Source organism: Ischnura elegans, chromosome 5 (genome assembly GCF_921293095.1).
Source record: "Ischnura elegans chromosome 5, ioIscEleg1.1, whole genome shotgun sequence".
Lineage (NCBI taxonomy): Eukaryota > Metazoa > Arthropoda > Insecta > Odonata > Coenagrionidae > Ischnura > Ischnura elegans.
In genome coordinates, this window is record NC_060250.1 from 93037410 (window position 1) to 93060050 (window position 22641).

The window sequence follows — 22641 nt, forward strand, 5'->3', positions numbered from 1 at the left end:
AAGTTGGTTCATATTCAACAAGCATAAGTGTTATTTTATTAAAAAATTGCTTCCCACATCGTTTCATTTCATCAAGACATTTACAATTTGTTCGGTAGCAGAACATTTTACGCTTCAACAGGAATTTCAGGCACGCAGAAAGATAAAACAAACAAGGATGCTCACATGTTGGTTTCTTAGCTGCAGCCAAATCGACTGCAACAAAGGCGTTGCGAAGGAGCCCAACGGAAGAAAAAGATCTCTCTTGACATCCCACAAAAGAAGTTCTGCTGGAATGAATATCGAAGGTGCGAGTTCGGCTCAAGAGCCGTGCCCTTTACATTGATTCCATCTCTGAAATGGGCATGATTTGATCCTGCGCGAATATAGCACAGTCCGATGACATATCCGCAAGCAATGCTCATCAATACAGATCAAGTCTAGCGTACAAATCAACTAGTTGATTTATGAAAAATAAACGACGAATGGTTTATGAAAACAGCTGGTCAAAAAATACGGCGGAAAAACGAAGCGTAGATTCAGAGCGATGGATATTTTTCGAGCCATCGATCATGTAAACCAACGGTCTTCAACCCGCAGCCCCCAGGCACGCCGGCTTATTTTTTGCGGCCCTAGAGGCTAAAGAAATATTGTACCGCGAACCAAATATCGACTCACTAGTCAAAAATAGACAATGTCAATAATCGAATTGATTGATTGAACTTTTTCAACCAATAAAGATTACTGCACTTCGAAAGTGTATGACTCTTTTAATTTTATTGATGTGGTGGTAAAAAGACGTGAAGCATTCTGGACCTCCGGACGATGTGAAATAGATTTTTGGCCCTTGAATTAAAAAAGGTTGAAGACTCGGTGTAAACATTCGTTGCTAGGGAAAAATATTGGTTCAAAAATCAAAAAGAATTCATTAGGACCCTTGAGCAGGTTTCTCTTGACCACAAGCGTCACATGCCACGATAGTTGCGCTACGTATGCGCAGTTAGAATTTACTACCTGAAACTATTGCTAAATGTTTCTTCATAAATAGTTCCTCAAGTGTAAACATTAACCGTGTGAACTCAGCGGTGGCAGATACGTCAAAATGCACGAAATGTTTGCCCTAGAAATTCAGTAACTCGGCAAAATCTATAAGGAATGACCAAAAAATATTTAATTTTTCGAATTTTGACCCTCCCCCCTAAATTGCATTTTAGTGAGGGTAAGGGGTTCACATAGAGTCTCAAAATTTTCAGGCCTTATTTTTGATCAGTCCCACAACTTTTTTCATTTGGCCAGATGGATATAAAAAAAATCGATTTTTCCGATTTGCCCTAAATTGGACATGCTGGACATTATGCTATCTTCATCCTGAACATACCGCAACCACCCCACCTTCCTTGAACAGTGGGCCCTGGTATTCAGGGGAAAATTCAGGGGCAGATGGAGGGTATTAAAATAACTTTTTTCGGAATAGGGTAGTTTCCTTCATCAAAGAAAACGAAAGGCATTGATTGCGATTCGTTACCCACCATTAGTGTACTCATAATATACAAATTATTTCGTTTTAGAAATCCCAGTTTAGACGAATGGCAATGGTCCATTTTTATCCTCATTTGAAAACGGCCAGATTGGCGCCCACGCGATGCCACTCCACGTGACGTCACAGGGACCTAGTTTCAATACGAGTAGATAGGAGTTCTACATCGTGTGAGATTACCAATGCATGCATGAGGCGCAGAGCCTGGGAAAACATGTCTTAATAATCACTTATTAAAACTGGCTAAGGTCGGAAAGTTTTCTTCGTTTGATAAGGTATTAATAATCCTTATTTAAGCCAATCGCTATCAGCCAGCAGGGTACTCAGCTACCCGCTAGCAGCCTGCGTCGTATCAGCGCTCAAGCCTCCCTCAAGGTCACCTCACAGGGCGGCAGCGGGAACGAGAAATACGTCACACGGAGAGATTTCCCGGCATTCATACTTAGCCGTCCGTCGCGTTTTCGCGCGCTTGAAATTTTTCACTTTTCATTTAATCGCGAAAAATAGATATCGTCATTTAAAAATCTAAATGCGTGAAATACGTACTCCAGGAGTAATAATCTTTCGATTTAGGCAATAAAAAAATAATAGGAAACCACCCTATTCATAGTTCGATCAATCGCAAAACAATCTGCAGTACAAAACAAAAGCAAATTTAACTATTTTCAGGATTGAATCTACGGCGGCACCGTACCTATCATTACCATTTTAAAGCCAAATCTATACCAATCACGTTCGCCATTGCCCAAGTGTGCCAAAGAGATAAGGAGGCCACATAGCCTACAGTGAGATCGTTCACTCTGACCCAAAATGGAATTTCATGAAAAAAAAATTCATGAGAGAAGAAGCAAAAGAAATATACGAGATCTTACCCTTTATGAAGCCAAATAAATCTTCACTGAAATCGTTCGGCGAGAAAAAAAAATAGTCATTACTAGGGAAAATGAAGTTACGACGAAATAAAATCTCCACCTTTCAGAAATTCTGACGCAGAGTAAAATATAAAACAAACTCGAAAGTTGCTGCCCACTTTTCACGAGTTGGTGACGTTATTAGATCTCAGGATTGTAGGATAGAAAAGCTTACAAGGGCGCAAAAAACTACGGAACAGGCTGGGACAATGCGAGGAACGTAGCCGAGATGCGGTGACCCGCTCGCCATAAGTTCGTTAGGTGATCCACTTGTCTGGGAAAGAGTTGAAAGGCCATAGATTTTCGTAGCAAATACCTCGAGAAGAATAGGACGGATCGAGGAACAGAAAAATACGGGATCCTCAACTTTTTAAAAATTATCACAATGTGGTTTATTTCCAGCCTGTCGCGTGGACGGGTGTGAAATTTACATTCTTCATGGGGAAAAAATACTCAACCGGGAATCGAACGGCGGACATATGAGTTTCCGGGCCACTGCGAAGACCAAAATGCTATTAATGTTCTTTAAATTGCCCAAGTAAAATGTCCATGCGAATATGGTGGTTTCCTATTATTTTGTTATAGCCTAAATCGAAAGATTATTACTCCTGGAGTACGTATTTCACGCTTTTAGATTTTTAATGACGGAATCTATTTTTCGTATGAAAAGTGAAAATTTTCAAACGCAACGGCTAAGTATGAATGCCGGGAAATCTCCGTGTGACGTCGTTCTGGTCCCCGCTGCCGCAAGTGAGGTGACCTTGGGGCGAGGCTTTGAGCGCTGATACGACGCAGGATGCTTGCAGGTAGCCGAGTACCATGCTAGCTGGTAGTGCTTGGCTTAAATAAGGATTATTAATACCTTATCAAACGAAGAAAACTTTCCGACCTTAGCCAGTTTTAATATATCCTCACCAAACCTAAACAAATCCCGGTTGAAGCATGGAGGGAGCTTCGTCAATTGAAAAAATAGTGAATCTGTTCAGACACTAATTTTGATGTAAGATTCCACGTAGTGGTGCAGTATGCATAGCAAGGTATCCGAGTTGTAGTCCGCGTCGATACATCTTCCTACGGCAGTTTCCAAATGGTGTTTTCAGGTTTGATGTGTCGGATGCATACACGACACGACACGCCTACATTAATTGGGCTTTTACGGCCGGAAAATACACAAATGAGTCGGTACGATTAAATTAAATTTTCATTTTACATGATTGTGCCCTTTAGCACACGAAAATGGGAGTGATATTCAAGGGTGTAAGGGACCAGTGTACTATACCTTTCCAGTGTAAGTGAAGGAGAAATCGAAGTAAAGGCTGCTCGTGAGCGCGTGCTTTGCACGATAAATTTAGGAAGTAAAAAATTAGTCTTAAAAGACACAAAATTTCCCTAAAACAGTTGAAGAAAACTGAAACTAAAAACTAATCGGCTTAACATGTCGCCGGCATGTGGGCAAATAATGGTCCACACAGGCCCGTACTGGCCCGACGTGACAACGGAACGCACCCCTGTGCGCCCTTCAGCGAGGAAATCTTTAGCACCCTCCTGCTCCGAAACTGATAAATTTTACAGTCAGAATACCAACATTGAGCAAGTAGCTTGATTTCAATGATGTCTCACTTAACAGCATAATTAACACCGCCTTGAGTAAACAAATTAATAACTTAAATTAATATAATTCAATCTGTTAAGATTCAATTCTATCTAAAGAGTTACCTTTAGGGTGAGATTTTCAAAATTCATTTATTATATTCCAAGCCACCAGTCCCCCCTGCATAGTAGTCCTCCCCCGGCATACTGCTGGCGCCCTCTGGTTATGGCCGTCCACCGTCGCGACGCGTCGTAAGAAGGGGCCCAGCACGGGCCTGATACACATCATAAGAAATAATCTAAAGTGTAAAACTGAATGTCATTACGTATATGACACAATGAACTAATATTATTTTTTCTTCACTCATTAGCAGTGCCGAAGCCGCGTACAATTAACGCTGAACCGGTGAGTCAACCTCACCTCAACCGGTCAGAATTACAAAGAATAAACGGTGGTGTGCGCATATGTTCTGTTGTCATCTGTGGTGTGGTTTGTGTGAAAAAGAAACTTACAAACTAATTTGACTTGAGATTTTACAATAGAAGCCAAAATATATTTTTTTTTAAGTTCATGACATATTTTAAAAACTTTTATTTAATTATAATTTTTTTATTTTTATTATTTTTTGTAATATTTCTTTTCTTTTTCTTCTTTTTATTTATTTTTTCTCTTTTTAATATTATTATTTTTTTAAGTACACAGCATCACAACGGTGAAATTCAAGTTAGGTATACTAGATACATTTGAAAGACCTATCATTGAAGGAGGTTTATAAATAGGATAGACTCATAGACGAGTAATTTATTATTTTTTGCCCGTCTTACATAGTCCTTGCTTTTGGGCAGGTGCCTCCTAATTAGTCGGCTTGTGGAAGAGTCCCTTCCATGCGTTGGAGAGCAATTAGCTATGCTCCCTCTTGAAAGTGGATGCTTAGGATATTGCAATAGACTCTCGTTTGATTCAGGGTTAGTAAAGCTTCTCTCTAGTGATGAGTCTAGCATTTAGAAGTCCACATTGTGCGACGGCCTTACCCATGCGCAAGGGCGTACTCAGGTGGCGGTAGACGGTGGCAAGCCGTGGTCGTTCAAGTTGCGACACAGAAAAGGTTATGGAAACAAAATTTCAAGATAATTATATCCACGATTTATTAGTTTTTACAATTATTTGCTAGAAAAAATGTTTTAATTACATGTTTTAAAAATCACTTTTTATCACCACACAAAAAATTTATTCAAATATCATCACTATCATTATCACTTTCAATATCACATTCCTTGGATTCAAAGAAAATTTGATCAAAACTTTGGTTATTAACTAAATTTACTTTTGTTTCCCGGGGGGGGGGGAGGGGGGAGGGGCAGCTGCCCCCTCCTCCCCTCCCGCTGGGTACGCCCGTGGCCATACGTGCTCGGCGATATCGGATAAGCGAAGCTCTCTATTGTTGGTGAGACTATAAGGCGAAACTGTCGTAATACAGATGAATCGGCGCGGAATACAACCCGGAAACTTTGCTGCGATTAGTTCAGAAACTACTTTGAAACTTGTATTCAGATAATCACAGGCCGGATAGACCTAGGAAAAAGATTGTTACTGCAACAGCGATATCAATAGTAGCATCATATGGCCGAGTACAACAGACGAGGTCAACAAGGTCATTGAACTTGGCACCATGACCTTATCAAAGGGAATAAATTATACACGTAGATGCATAGCGTTTTAGTTTTTGCTCCCCTATCTTTCCGTCGTCAAGGTGACATCATGTTGAGAACTGGATTGTCCAGGTGACTCCCACTTTTCATGGGGAAAACGGGGTAAATTCGGTGACGCATACAACCTCACGCGATCCTCGCGCCGCAGCGGACCGTTGAGTAAACACGAAATAAAAACAGAAGTTTTGAAGGCCGAGAGGCTCCGCGAGCACCGAGACGCGCATTTAGTTTTCCTTCCTCTGCCGCAGGAGACGGTTCGTTGGACCATGGCCGACCTCAAGAGCTGCGCGATACTCGCGACACTCATCGCAGTAGTGTATGGTGAGTACCCATTGCTTTACTTGGGAGCCAAAGAGGGTATTAACCTTGAAGGCTGTTACCTTTCGAGTGCATTTTCATAACCTTAAATTGCGCGGCGAATTAATGAAAGAATCATGGGTAGGATAATGTTATCTTTCTAGTGATCTCAGTAAAAGACTATAGATATTCATGACTAAATTTTAAGTTGTTGAAACGAAGTGAACTTTGTGACCTCCGCAAAAGGTATTCAACAAATGTACCTCCGGTTTCCTTAATTGTTAAGCTACATTATGAATGAAGATCACTTGACAGCCGATACCAGTACTGCAATAAAATAAGGGGAGTAAAAAAGTTTTCTTCATTGCAATTAAGGAGCCTTCAAGGAAATGGCTTCTGATTTCAATATCGTTGGATTCTGAATAATTTCAGCTATTACGGATTGTATGGTAAACAATGAGAACTGTAAGAGAGCTTTTTTTTTAAATAAGGGTAGTGAACGAAAAATGCGTGTGAGAAGATTTTATTGATCAATGGGCAATTTTTAAGTACGTGGCCGTTTTACCTACCACAGTATATAAAGTAATGAATAAATGAATTGCAAGCGGTAATACGAACGAGTTTTAACGCCTAGTTATGCGACGCGATAAAACGTAAACGTTAATTTGTGAATACGTGACAGATATTGGTGGGCCAAAATTTTTGAATGAATGAATAAAAGTAGAACAGATTTCTACGCACTCGTGCAAGTTGGGTGGTCACTATGCGCACTTTCGCGTTCATACATCTAGATACTTGTAAATATATCGTGAAATCAGGGCTGGATAGTTTTTTCCGTGAAAACTCAATTTTTTCTTCACAAACGCACGAGTTACCTACAACCACAATGGATAACAGTATTCTCTAGTAAGATTCACTTTCTCAGGCTGTAGAACTTCACTGAGTGATTGCCTTCAAAATCGTTCGAGCGATATCAACGGTTCCTCGCAAAGCAGAGGCCTTCAAAGCTCTCGTGAGATTCTTCCTCGAGGTGAAGGTCACCTTTATTTTCACTCTGTGAGGCAAGCGATTCATAATTTCGCGATGATTTAAGGTGGAATTCTCAATGCCACCAACCCATCTTGTGTCTCATCATCCGTAGAACCGGATTCAGAGGTCTGTGGTGAATTTCTGCTAGTTCCTCTCTCCGATGGTAATGATGCATTGGAACCGGTTCCTCGTCCTCCTTTTTATTTTAAAATTCAGCAGCGCTTTAACTTTCGCGAACTAAGAGGAAGTTTTCACCTCAATTTTTTTGCAACAAAAAGAAATATCATCTATTTTTTCCATAATTTTTCCCCACATTAGCTCCTCATTCAGTGGGCTATATATAATGAAAATAACTTCACGGATAAAAGCGTCATTTTTTTCTCCATCACGTTGATCTGTCTTTAATTTGCAATATTAAAGTAACTTAAGAACAGGAATATTTATTTTAAAAATTCACTTGGGACAGTTTTTAAAAATTCACTTGGGACAGGAAGAAGTTTTGAAATCAGGAAGAAAGAACATTTTTATTGCTTATAAATATATCAAAAATGAAAAAAGTAATTTTGCTAAACACTTAGGGCCCCCGCGCACTGGCAACTTTTACAAAGCAACTATTTAGTTGCTTTGAGGAAGTCCCTATGGAAAACACGACAGTTGCGGCAACTAAAAAGTTGCCCGTGCGCGGGGCCACAGTCAATTTCGTGTGTTTCATTTGAACATCCACAAAGAAACTAAATAGTTGCTTTGTAAAAGTTACCAGTGCGCGGGGGCCCTTAATATGCAGCTGCCATGGGAGCGATTTTAAAATTTTGCAATAACCGCCGTGAACTGGACTCTAGGGAGCAGTTAGAAATTTTAAAAATTATCGAAAGTCAGGGCAGTACTCTTATAAATGAATATGTCTACCCATCCTTTTCCCCTATTCTGGCGTCCAATTTAAAATTCATCAAGTAACTAGGTAACAATAATAAGATAAACAAACCATAATTTGCGCCTGAAGATGATGATAATTCATTGAAACCCGGGTCGCGCTCTGATAAAAAATAAGTGGTATAAGTAATTGTCTGATATCCAGGAAAACTTAGGAACATTTATTTCAGCAAACTACGAAATAAATTATAGCAACATTTTTATTCTAACCTAAAAATGTCCTCAGCAACATCTGAACAGCTGTGCACTAACCACTTAACTCGTAATTGTACAAACGTTTAGACAAGATGTCATAGCATAATACACGGCAATAGAATCATAATAACCAAAGAGATCAAAAACATTGAATACGTACTTTATTGAATAATAGAATATTTATACCTTAATTTGACACACTAAAAATTCGTATCATCCAAAATAAAATTCGAATTATCCACGGTTTTTTTAACAATGTTTGAATACAAAATGTTAGGGACCAAGAAAAATATTCGATTTAAAGAATATTTCGAATTTAAAAAGTTCGAATTATCTAGATTCCATGGTATATTTTTGAACGATATACCTTAGTAATTAATTTAAGTATAACTGGACTATCCACGGTGGAAACTTTACGGAGTCACCTGCAATGCACAACTAGTGTGAAAATTCCACAGATAAAAAAATCGTTGAATCTGAATCCGTTACGCAATATCAGCCTGGTCCGGAGATTACCGAACACACGCTTTGGCCGCGAGACGTACTCTGTAAGAGCATGCTTATTTTTGAAAAAAAATTAAATAATTTTATTCGAAGAAGGGGATCACTTAGAGGCATCCCACTTCCCACTTATCTTCTGACAAATGACCCATGATTTCGTCAGGGAAACTTTCCAATAGATAAATCTCTTATCAATAGGTCAAATTAATTTTACTTTTCATCGAACATAACGGGAATCGAAGAGGGAAGTCCATGAAGGGAGGGGAGACTGCCAGAATACTTCCTCAATACTCCATGCAAACCTATTGTAATCGGAAAACGTTTTCAAAATAATAATAATCGAGTATAAACAAGCACATATGAGCCGAACACTCTCAGTCATAATCAGTTTTCGGATAGCTCCCGGCGACTGAAAGTCGTCGTAGCCTGAAATAAATATCAAACGATATCGACTTAACAATAGCTCCCCAGTATAAATTATTATTGTTTTCACAATAATTTATTCTAGAGCAAGAAGACGAACAAAACGGCGATTTAGTCGGATGCCCAGACCAAAAATTAACTAGGATTTTGGTTTGTAATTATGACTATGATTAAATAGAGCAATGACGTGAAACCTCATATATTTTTTAATTTAAATGATTTTGAAAGACTTTATCTACAAAATTTGTAACAGAAATTTTAATAACTCGATCCATTTTTTTTTACAAAAACGTTGATGCATTAAAAAAAATTCTCTGAATTCCCGTTTAAAAGAGCACATTTATAATATTATTTGCATCAAAACAGTTAGCATGCCATTCAATCAACGCTTAAATAAAAGAGCTTTGATATGATGTAATGGCTTTTAAAATGAATGAGCAATATTTGCGGTATTGATCTTAAAACTAAGGTGACACAATTTTGCAAAGGATGGTTGATATAGGAATGCCAAGTTGAGATCATGGCAGGATAGAGAAATTACAAATAAAGAGAATCACTTTGGAAAGAGGAACTTCGAACGTCCATCATTTTAGGGTTTGAGAAATAGGATAAGAAGATTACAATTGATATTGGAATGTTTGCTTTACATCTCGACGAAAATGTGTTCATAAAATCAGAAAATGTTGATTTTTCATAAAATATATATAATTTAAAAAATAATAGACCGAGATCTTTAAACGAAAATAAAATAATGAAATCCGAAGATGCAAGCGTGATGGAGTGGAATATTTCCACATTGAAATAAATAGGTGCAATTTTCCACGATCATAAAATTTATTCCGACCTAGTTTTTAATGTTTCTACACAATTGAATCCTAGACCTTGAAGATGATTCAGTGATATTGAAACCAAGGTCGTAATAAATTTTATGACCGTGAAAAATTTCATGTATTTATTTTAATACGAAAATAAAGTAATTGGTGATATTACGGCTAACTGGACTGATTTTTCGAGATAGATCTTTTTGTACTGATATTCTGACGTACGATTTTATGGACGAAATTTCAGAAACTTCATCATATGTTTGGTTACAGTGTTGGTTTTCCACCCAGTGGGCTCGGGTTCAAATTCCGGTGGTGGTTGAGATTTTCAGAGACTACCTGATCCTTGTTTGAATGTTGTGTGGAAGACAAATAAAGCGCAAAATTTCGTCCGTCGGATGGGACGTCAAACCGTGGTCCCCTTGGCGCCTTTCGTTAAGAGCAGGCTAATGCCGACGCCGGGTTTCACTCCATCCTTCCTTCCATACCCTTCCCTCATGACACATATGACCTCAGCTGTCGGTCGCCTCCTCCAAATACTATTCCATCTATTATACGGCTAAAAAATTACACGTATGACTTTTTGGACAAGTAATTCAAGAAACGCTAGGATCGAATGATTTTATGAGATATTAACTTGCAGATAAGAGTGGTCGAATTATTTCTTTCTCTCTTCGTTGAATTTTCACCTCTTTGTGTTGCAGGTCAAACACCGGCCCCGGCGTGTCCAACGGTGGTGGACAGGTCAAGTTGGGGCGCATTGCCGCCCAAGGCCCTCAACTACATGACGTTCCCGGTGCCAGACGCCATCATCATCCACACGGCCACGCCAGAGTGCACCACCAACGAGCAGTGTGCCGCCAGGGTGCGATCCACACAGGCCTTCCACATGAACGAGCGAAACTTCAACGATATCGCATACTCGTGAGTCCAATACGCAAATACATATGAATATATAGATAAATGTCTTTATTCGGGCGAGGTTGGGAGTAGAAAGTCCCCTCCTAAACCCAGGGGCGCAGCGAGTAAGTAAAGCTAGGTGGGGTTTCAGGCGCAACTAATACTAGAGGGTCTGGAGTGTGGTATACCCGCCAGGGTAAGCGGGAGGTGCGGGGGCCCTCCGCCAGAAAAAAATTAAGATAAATGGTTCAGAATGTTGAGTTTTACAGCCTTCTGAGGGATATTTTGTTAATCCTCACTCTATTCTGCAAGCAATAAAGTAAAATAGATTTAATTAAAAAATTTCTCTGAGCTCTGGGGGAGGGGGGGGGGTTATTTCTCAAACCCCCCCCCCCTCGCTGCGCCACTGCCTACACCTAAACCCTCGTTTTCGTCAATACGTTTCACACGACCGCGACGCCTTAAGCGCAAACGTACAAATAAATTCAGAGGCAAGGAAAGAAAGGGGTAGGCACATGTAATAGAAAAAAGGAGGATAACAACGGTGCTATGATAGATGGAAAAAGCCAGAAAATCAGAAGGTAGAAATGCGGCCTGACTGGGACTCGAACCCAGAACCTCCTGCGGTTGTGTGTAGCTGTGGTAGGCACTGGTGAGGAAGTAATATTCCCGTAAACTACCACAGGAGGGTATTCTGGTAAAGAAATTTTGGTTTGACTAGCGGAGCCATATGTTACGGCCATTGGAGCCCCCATTTTTAACAGTTGACGGACTCTAGGGGCCGTTTTACACGGGGCACGGAATTGCGCAGGTTAGAGCTGCATTTATTTCTAAAATGGCGTGGAATTGCGCGAATGCATGGACGAAATTAGAACAGGGAACAGTCTCGCATCCACGCATTCTCGCATGAGCTCTAGCAAATTCACCCCTTTAAACGACGCATTTTTGATTGCGCCTTCGCACGTACGTCAGATTGCGCAATTAAGTTACCGTGTAAAAAAAAAAGACTCGAGGCGTTCCATACGTGGGAAGATATGGATTGGGTAATTTAGCCGAAGAGGAAAAAGATGAGTAAGTGTCAAGGCTGTTATACCCCGCTCAGATTACGAATGTTCCAGCGATCGTCCTAACGATAGTTGGCAGAACTAGTAGTGTGAATGCATGTCTGGACAATAGTTCACGTAGTGCCTAGCGTTGCCACTTCACGATGGTCAGGCGCTGCGAAACCGGAAGAGGTAGCGACAAGAGAAGGACGAAAATTTTGTTAAGCTCCCATCGCTCTATTTTTTCATGGATTTGTCCAAGCAAGGAAGAATATGGGCGTAAGAAAAATTACACGTTAAATAAACGTTGAACACTGTAATATCTTAACCCTCCATAAATGAACAGCTTTGCTAACCGTCAGTTTCTCGTTCACTTTAGAGTTCAGCACAGTAGTGGGCAGCACAGGTTTTAAACATCGTAGTGTGAATGCACGATAGTTCAAACCATCGCTGAAACAATCGTATTCTGAACGCGGTATCACCAAAAAACTTTTACGGGAGTGGATCTGGAGGGGGGAATGGCTATTGGAGGGTCACCTGAAGGGGGTTCGCCTGAGGGGTTTGAACCCCTCTGCAGAGGGCCTGGGGAGTTGTACTTGTCAAGGTGGGCGAGGAGAGGCATATTGAAGAGGAAATACTGAGGAGACAGAGGGTTCTGATGGAGCGAGTACTAAGATGGATGCTGATTGAATGCTAAAAGCTTGTCAGAGCAATTTATGTTTGGTTAGCGGGGAAGGAAGAGAGTAGCGTTGGATATGATGTAAGGGAACTTATTATGAACTGATGATGGAAATGGAGTGTGGGAGAAGTAGAAAGACCAGGTTGATTCGCAAAACGCCTTGTGTGAACTCACCTTAGTCGGTAAAATAGTTTGATGGTGGTGATTTATCGAAGTCATTGAACATTTTTCGTTATAGTCATAATGAGAAGTGTTTCTAAAAATGAAATTAAAAATAATAAATGCGAAATTAAACAAGGAAAAAAACGACAGAATTAATGTTCCTGTATTGATTTTTACTATAACCCACATAGCCGATCAAACTTCCGCCTCCATAACTAAATTTTATTCAGTGAAAATTGAGTGTGCCTTGTACCATGACTATTACCAAAATCGTACTTCCTCTTTTTGATGCGCGTACAACTTAGTGTCATTAAGAATAGCCACATCAAGTTTAATTAAAATCTAGTGATGGATGAAATAAAGTTATCTTTACCACAATGTTCTATGTACGATGGAAGATGATGGAAATACAAAAATAATTTTGTTTCGATGTAAAGCAAAAATATAAAGTGTAAAATTAATTGGTGACCCCATGAGCTCATCTAGTTAATTATAGATAGTGATTTACATTCCATATTTTTTTCTAATTTTTCCCATTTTCTAATCACCGCAGGTTCCTCATCGGTGGAGACGGTAATATTTACGAGGGGGTTGGCTGGCACAAAGTGGGCAGCCACACCCGTGGATACAACAGCAACTCTTTGGGCATCGCGTTCATCGGAAACTTCGAAGGTAAGCTGCAGTCATTTGTCTTAAGCCTGAATATGACGATCATTTTTTTCCGTTCCTTCAGAGCGATAGCTCGAGTGATCGCTCCAATGATGGCGGAAAAATGACCGTTTCACACAATCATTTTCCGCGATGGCTCCAGGGATAGGAATCCTATCCCTTTTTCCATAATTCGGGCTGTCCCTTTTTTCATCACTTGACCATCCATCAGCCAATCAGAACGCTTGGCCGCTAACAGCGATTGTAACGCCACGCTTGGCTTTTAATTGAATGACAGTTGTAAGTACGGAAAGGGACAGAGAAAGAGATGGAAAAAAGGATGGTGGGAACGACCGAGTGATTCAGACAATGATGGGTCCAGCTATCACTTTTTGGTCTCTAAAAACCTATCGCATAAGCGAGTACCACTCCTAGGGCCGAAAAAAGGATCGTGTGATTCAGGAAAAAGGATCGTGTGATGCTTTATTAATCTCCGAAATCATGAATTTAGAAATGATATGTTATTTAGTATAAGGAACAGAGGTGCCATGGTGCAGGAACGCCCGCGCCGTTCCGGCACTGGTTAACAAAAGACATAACACTCTGACAACACTTTCATCAATTTTGTTGCCTCGAAATAATTGTAATATGTAATTTACACATTCGTAGCCAAAACAAAAAAAATAGTAATAAAATGTAAATAATGACTTGTAATGAGAAACACGCAGAGTAATATTTCACTTTTAAAGAAAGTTAAGGAAAGTGCGTTCCGGCACAACTAATTTTGCCATGACGTCACTGATAAGGAACTCATCAAGAAGGCATGCAGACTCAACGAAAAGGCATAATGGATAAATTAAAGATCTCATGAAGCAAAAGCATTTCTAGAAAATATATCACCTGCTATCAGGGATAGCTACGGTGTCTCGATAACAAAATTAATGGCGCCACCGGATAGGACGACTCATTGCATGTTATTATTTTTTCAATGTCCCAACATTCCATGAATTTGGTATAGAAATTACTAACCGCTGGCAAGTTTTGCTTTTGCAAACGTATTATTTGTTGGTATTCCTAATATTTTTCTGACCGTGCGGTGTACATATTGGGATCCTCTAGTATTCTGATGATTGATCACGCCTTGCCAAACACCCTAGAAGTTTTTTTTTGTAGGGAGCTATTTAGATGTAGATTTTAGATCACTAGCTGGACTGAACTTACAGTAAAAGTAATCACTTAAGACCGACTTAACCTTGCATAGGATATTTTTGCCAAAGAGGTATCATTTTCGTAACAAAATTTTTAATCAAGCCCACCTAAGGAAACGTCGGGCGCATGCTGAGCCATCAAAAGAAATTTTTTAAGGAAAATTATAATAGAATAGAAAGAAAATGAAATTTATTATTCCGGGACAAGTGTGCCCCTTAGGAACATATATGATTATAAATATAATAGAGTCAGGCATATTACAAGAATAAGTAGATTTACATTATACATCGATTTCACAGAATGCGACTAAATAAATGACATAGTAGAACAAAAAATACATATGTACATATAATTAACAGCAATACAAACGTATGAACTCATAAATACATCTGATTTTATTGACTTAGCATCAGCACAATAATCGGTTAAGTTACAACATTCAATATACAAATTCAACTTATGGGAAAACTAGTAAGCTCTCACTACGTTTATCAGCGAAGCTGAGATCGGATTTGCTGGCATGGTCCGGGTTGGTTATCGGAGCCATCTGACGCGACCAGTCTGATTGAGAGGGCGAGAGGAGTCAGCTCACTTTCGAAATCAGTCTGGAATCTCAGCTCGAGCCAACCGCCTGATTGGTAAACACATAATAAACTCGATGGGTAAACACATCGAGCTGATCCAGCTCAGTTGTGATTAGCGTATCTTCTTTATCATCCTACGAACAATTTGGCACTATTTTTTGCGCAGAATTTTCCACTGCACGCAATTTTGCTCCACAATAGGGTAGTTTCCTTCATCAAAGAAAACGAAAGGCATTGATTGCGATTCGTTACCCACAATTAGTGTATTCGAATGCTAATGATCAATTTTAACCTCATTCGAAAAAGGCCAGATTGGCGCCCATGCGATGCCACTCCACGTGACGTCACAGTGACCTAGATGCTATACGAGTAGATAGGAGTTTTACATCGTCTGAGATTACGAATGCATGCATGAGGCACAGAGCTCAGGGAAAAAACATCTCTTAATAATCACCTTTTAAAATTGCCTATGGTCGGAAAGTTTCCTTCGTTTGATAGGGTATTAATAATCCTTACTTAAGCCAAGCGCTACCTGCTAGCAGGTTTCTCTACGCTACCTCCATGCTCGGCAGCAAGCAGCCTGTATCCTAGCGGCGTTCATAGCCTCGCACCCAGGTAGCCTCACACAGCAGCAGCCAGACGTCACACGGGCTTTTCCCAGCATTCATGCTCTGCCGTCGCGTTTTCGCGCGCTTGAAAATTTTCACTTTTCATTAAATCGCGAAAAATAGATATTGTAATTTAAAAATCTAAAATCGTTAAAGAAATACTCCAGGAAAATAATAATCTTTCTATTTAGGCAATTAAAAAAAATTGAAAACCACCGTATTTGTTCTTCGACTATTCGAAACTTACTACTTTTTATTGGAATGATTTGCAACAATAGAATCACATAAATGACCACCGTTGACATTTTAGGTCGTTCTTATCCTACGATCCAACGAAGAACACATGATCTTCTCTTTAGATATTTGGATAGAATGTATTAAATAGACATTTAAAATTTGTGCATAGCGGGTGACTCCGAAAAGTTATCACCGTGGCTAGTCCCACTATACTTAATTTAGATAGAAATTTACTGAGGAAATTCCCTTACAATGGCAGTTAATCTCTGCTCATACATTTGATTCATTAGGGGCTGATATTATGAGCTCTTTTATATGGTATAAACCCAATATATGTTCTTAATGGACAATGTCCAAGAGAAATATACCATATTATTAGTATCCGGGCTATTGACAATGTCAATATTTTCCATGAAGTCTAGTTTAAGCCCTTTGTCATAAAAATGTAAATATCTCTGTCGAAATTGCTAAAATGATTCATTGTTATAAAAAATATGTTTTATATTTTATAATGGTGCTGAGCTCGGTTGGTAAACGTAGTGATAGAAATATTCAATAAATCATAGCGTCGGAGGAGATTAATGCTCCATCGTCGTTGGTCTTGACGGACAGAAATGAGGGATGAATATAAGTTACAAAGTTAAGTTTTATACCTACATAAGAACCCTGTAATGCATCAATATTAGAAAAACAATAGGCATATCTATCTTTTTGTTTTCCTCTTACAAATCTTTCACCTTTTGCAAATCTTTCGTTGCTTTAGGGAATTGCGATGGCAGTTTCATAGACTAACTTTTTCATCCCGCCAATGTGAAACTTTTTATTAACTTCTAGGTGGAAATACATTTACCACTCATCCTTAACGTCGTATAGATAATAAAAATCAACTTTATTACTTTAATAGATATTCCGGAGACTAGTAATAAGTGATTTTACCAACCCCAAAAACTTACACCAACATGTTCACCACTTATACTTCATGAGTCCAGGCGTATCGCAAAACGAAATCCGGAAACAAGTCACATGATGGAAAAAGTGACGACATTCGACATTGGCCAAAGTCCTTGATCGATAGAATCACCCGAAATGGGACTGAGGTTGTTTTCAAGAGTGGACGATGACCTTATCCGAAGTTGATTAGGCTAAAGTCCCGAATGACATAAGCGAGGCAATTTTATATCTAAGGCATGAGTCACTACTGAATTTATTGGTAATTATATAAATTTATAATAAAATATAAATAAATATGTTAACAAAGTCAGAGAAACACGTTTCATATGGCCCACAGAGTATTATCGGCTCAGCAAACTTTATCTTTTCCTTGAAAATGAAATGATTTGTCGTGTAACATTTGGTACAATCAGTAGCCCATACTTGAGACACGGACCTAACTTGGGGAAAAAGGGGACATTTTACTTTTTCAGGTTGACTACCCTCATGAAAACAATGTTTCTTAATGTTAGATCAATTTTTCGTAAATTTTACAGTTTGCATGTGAAATAAACGAAAAGTAAATTTTCTTATTCAAATTTTTATTCCCCCCTGACTAATTAAAGTTGAATGTAAATAAAAAAACATACCACAGTTTCCCAAATTAGGGTGTTTTAATTTTGACACGGTAAAGGCATTAGAAAACAAGTGTCCCAGGCAGTAGTGCAGCCATGATTTTGAAATGGGTGGGAAGGGGGGTTTACCGGGGGTTACGGGGCCCTTGCTGGGTGTATACTTTATCATTTAATTTATTGAGGCTATATTACTTATTCACTTGCCATGTTACACTTTTAAAGACTCAAGGGGGAGTTGTAATCCGAATCTCCCCCCCCGTGGATATGCCACTGGGCATAGGTGGATTTAGGGGGCACGTGCCTTCCCAGACTATTAAAAAATAGACAAGATTTTTAATACGGTTATCATTAAATTCGTTTTATTTTGAGTATTACGGAGCATCAATCATTTAATTTAATAAAAATAACGTTCACATCGCAATAAATAGAACATTTTCTACAATAATTGTTTTATTTTGTTTTTAATATCAAATATGAGAAGATCTGTCAAAAAGTCCTGGATCCGCTTCTGCCACTGTATACAAATAAGGAGCAGGTATCCCTAATTTGGGATCAAATAAAAATGAAATAAAAAAGAATGGCATGGGTAAACAACTCCTTATTTTAATAGTCCACGGGCTCCTCAGAGTTTTGGCTAACATTTAAAATTTTGTGGTTATATCCCACGGTATTTTTATTTGTAATAGAACTTAAAATCCGTCCCAAGTATGGGCTCCTGACTCTATTTAATGATTAATGTTGATGTTGCAAGGGGTTTGTTGAGGCCAGAGAAATAAGGGAAAGTTGCTCGGATTTGTGAGGAAAAAGAAACTGTATCTTTAAGAAAATTGAGAGGATTTGGAACAAAGCAAACGTCTGACATTAAAGTCGATACTTTGGATGGTAAAGAAAAAAACCTGTGAACCATACAAACATTTTAAGTGATTATGTAAGCTGTCATACAATTCCACGAAATATCGCCATTATACTCTTAAGTTGCATTTATTGGTCAATCATCGAAAGCCAAGATATTCCTCCAAGTCAAGTTTGCTTGAAAACGCTGATTTTTCCTTACTCTTAGAAAGGGGACCCTAGTTCCGTTGAACCCTCTTCAAATGTGATGAAACTCACGCTTTTCCTAGAGATAAAATAAAGCAAATTGATTGGTACGCTAGTCTGGAGCCCTATAGACTATTTAAAAAACTTTATCACTAGCAGTTGATTTTTTTCGGAGGCATATGATAAGTGGTTTTATCGATGTTAATTTTTAAACTTTCACACTTCATCGTCAGGCTTACTGAAAATTGAAAGACCAATATCTAGAGTTGGAGGAACAATTTAACATTTGCGTAGCGGGTCGGCGAGAAGTACCAAGCTCGGTAATATTGTATTCGTAAGAATAGCGGAGCGAGGGATATAGCATGAAAGTTAATCACAAGATGGCCTAAGTTTAGCGCTTTTGTTGAGCAACGCGATCAAGGAACGTGCGACTTACCATAAAAGCATATGAATATACAATGGAGCAGATGGAGTAGTTCAACTATTTGAGAAAAAAATTCGAGGGAAACGGACGCAGCAATAAGAATATAAAAATAATTTATTTGATCGCAAAAATGTTTGTTGCACAAACTGGTAACAGCAAGGGAGAGCTAGCTTGGCGGTCTCCATACGTATATATACATATTCCTGATGATAGCGTGATATGCAGAAACCCGGGTCGTACCATTTGAAATAAAGTGTGGAATATAACAAATATTTATATTTTAAAATAATCGACTGCACGCGCTCCAGCTCATTGCTTTAGCCTATTTCATGAGGATCCCAAATACCGGCCGGGCAAACTCTAAATGAGGTATCGCGAGGGAAAAGTAGCCCATTTTTAGTCTGCGCACTTCCCGATAGTATATTTTACAAAATGAACAACCAGCAACTGGCCATTTGCGGAACACAGACGTTCGGATTAGTGGACCATAATGGATCCTTTTTGACAGTCTTAAAACATGCGGAATACGGATACGATCGTGTTTAAACGCATGTGAATATAACGCATATAGAGGGGGTAGATACTTACTAGCTGGGACCATTTCATTTAAAAAAAATAGATATTTCTACTACTTAATTCACCCTCTAACTTCTGTGGAAACTTGATTAACATGATTCTTAACAGTTTAAATTCCCGCTTTAATCGGGTAGACCAGCGTTTCCCAACCAGTGGGTCGCGACCCACTAGTGGGTCGCGGCGTGGCTCTTGAAAATGTACCAAATTTAACTGATTCACCAGATAATTTTAATTTTATGTATGTGTCATTTTTATTATTTTTTTAACATAAAAAATCTTGGTGCAATGCTTGCCTATTACATTGAAACGAAAACAATAGCGTAACAGCGCTTGTGCACGTTCTGGCAACGCACACATACGTATTTGTATGTGTGTGTGTAATCATGGGTGGGGTAGGGGTGGGTCGCGAAAATGGAAAAAAATTAAAAGGTGGGTCGCTAGACATAAAGGGTTGGGAATCACTGGGGTAGACTACCAATTTGGATTCCATTGGTTTGGATACTGCTTACATTCGCTACAAAGACGAAATATTTATGCCTTTTTTAAAATCTTCTCGAGATGCGGAAATAAGTAGGTGGATCAGAATGGAATAACTTTGGGTTATAAAATGAAAGAAGCTTTCTTATCAGCGAGGCAAAGGGGAACGTGGGGCAGCGATAACCTAACGTTGGGTCACTGGGTAATTTTTCCATTCCATTACATAAACTCAAGATCGACTTTTGCTGTCCGCACAGCTATTCACGCGAAAGCGCTGGTATTGATAAGTCTCAAATGTACAGGAGAACAGGTATTTAGCACTCGTGAGTTCAAATTATTTAAATTTATTTCCTGCAGAAATAAACTAGAATGAACCGCAAATTACCTGTGTTGAAGATTTCATTCAATCGCTGAACGAATCAAAAGTTAAACAGTGTTGATTTCGGAGCGAAAACAGATACCTACCATTATAGAAAATGTTATAATCATTATGATGAATTTACTTCATCTTCGTGTTCTACTTTTAGAGACGTATTTTCTACTTTATTAGTGGTTTGATGGTTGAAATGGATTCCACGTTAAATGGATACGTATTCTGTGACATTAAAGATGCCACCGTAATTTCCCCGTAAATATGTTGAGTAAACTGCGATCCCTCTTTCAGGGAAGTCGTGATACACAAAAAGTAACGAATAAAATCGACCTACAATAGTAACGATCGATTGATGAACATTTCCGACGACTGAAAGTTAGCGATTCCAAAGATTCAAGATTATCTCTCGGTATATCATACCCAGGGCCGGAACTAGTATTTATGTCGGGGGGGGGGGGGGGGGGGTCAAAGATCAGTTTACTCCCCCACCACTAGAATATGATAACTTCGTAAGCTATTTTTTGAGATGCGGTAGTTGATATTACAGACCGCGTGTATGCTAGTAAGAAGTTTTATTTATGAAAAACTTGTTAATAACACTTACATTGGTAAACAACAATACACTTACATTCTTCGTAAAACTTTCGCAGGTACTCGTCATGTTAGTTAAAAGCTTTAATTTGGGCTATGCCGTCGCGTCAATTTTCGGGTGGCACCAACGAAAATTGAAGCGATGACGTAGCCCGAACGCTTTTAATAATCAATACACTTACCTATACATGACTAATACAAATAATTTGTTTGCAATGTAACAAATTGAAAATAATTTGGTATTCAATAGCAGTGTAATAAAGTTGTTAAAATGCCCATGCACCAAAATCTGACAATGCATATTGATAGTTTCATTATATTTTTGAAAAATTAAATAACTTTTCAAATAAACTTTTCAAATTTTGCCGGGCGGATATCGAATAGCAAAAACGTGATTTTCGCGATCCAGTCGCGAGACCTTTCGTCTTCGCGGCCGCGTTTAACAATTAGCGTACACCGAATAGCTGATCATACCCATTTTCTTCGTTCACAGAGAAAGTCCCTGACGCAAACATGCTGACGGCTCTGAGGAGCCTTTTGGAGTGCGCTGTGCGGTTGGGCGAACTGACACGTGACTACAAGCTGCTGGCACATCGACAGGTTTCCAGCACCGCCAGCCCTGGAACGGCCTTCTTCGAAGAGATCAAGAAGATGCCACACTGGGCAGCGAACCCTTGAAAGGCAAAGGCGAGGGATACAACCGGAGAAGCTCCCTACACTCGATCGGGAGATAATAAATGCGATTGTATTTCAGGAGTTTTGGTCGAGAAAATGAAATCTTAATGACTATTATGAATCGAATACGTTGCTTACGAACGTTCACGTGCCTTCTTTCTGATTTTTTTCAATAAAAACGATTGATCCTGGATTACAACGGTGGCCGAACTTCGGCATAGCTGGGAAAAAATTTTATTTTATTGATCAAAACTCCTAAATTATTACAATTACATAATTAAGTGGTCGAGCAAATAAAAGAATATAAGGAGAGAAACTAAGGGCTTCTCCCGATTGAAGACATCTCACATTGGGCTGGAGAATACATGTGTCATTGTCTCTATCCGAACGACACCCGAAAATTGGAAGCAGCACTTGATTCAAATTCAATTCATGAAACGCCCTGGCGTTGGTGTATTGCGTCTTACCATTGGGAACATGAGACTGTATCCATTGCAGAGAGCAAGTTTGCTCAGCAATCAAAACCTTGAAATAATTTAGATAATAAAATATTTTTTAAAGAAATTCGTGTGTCCTTCAGCTGCTACATACTTCATTGTCTCCCTAATTGGGTTTTATGTAAACGGCATTATTTTTAGGGTGACAAGGTACAACAACTCCCAATGCTACAATAACAATGAGTTGGAGCAGGTAATAGCCTGCGGGCAAAGCGCCGTGGTTTGAAAGTGGCTCTAGGAGTTATTTTATCTCTTCTCCGTTAACTCTCTTCTCCTTCATGGCGTTATTGCCACCGCCTACAGGATCAAGTTCGTCAATATATCAGTGACTGTTTATGTCACTGACAAAATCCACATTTCTTTCTACGCTACACCAATATAATTTGACGAAAAAACTCAAAGTAAAAATATACAATGGTACTCATCAGTTTC

The 22641-nt window shown here is 39.0% G+C and overlaps 1 protein-coding gene across 1 annotated transcript; it reads left to right on the plus strand.

Annotated features, from left to right (window-relative positions):
- The first annotated feature begins 5929 nt into the window (after positions 1-5929).
- Positions 5930-22276, plus strand: LOC124159267 (peptidoglycan-recognition protein 2-like). The gene is made up of 4 exons (XM_046534965.1): positions 5930-6048; positions 10628-10847; positions 13261-13379; positions 21531-22276. Exons 1-4 carry the CDS (start codon positions 5994-5996, stop codon positions 21713-21715), a joined length of 579 nt encoding a protein of 192 aa, XP_046390921.1. The 5' UTR covers positions 5930-5993; the 3' UTR covers positions 21716-22276.
- Positions 22277-22641: the final 365 nt, after the last annotated feature.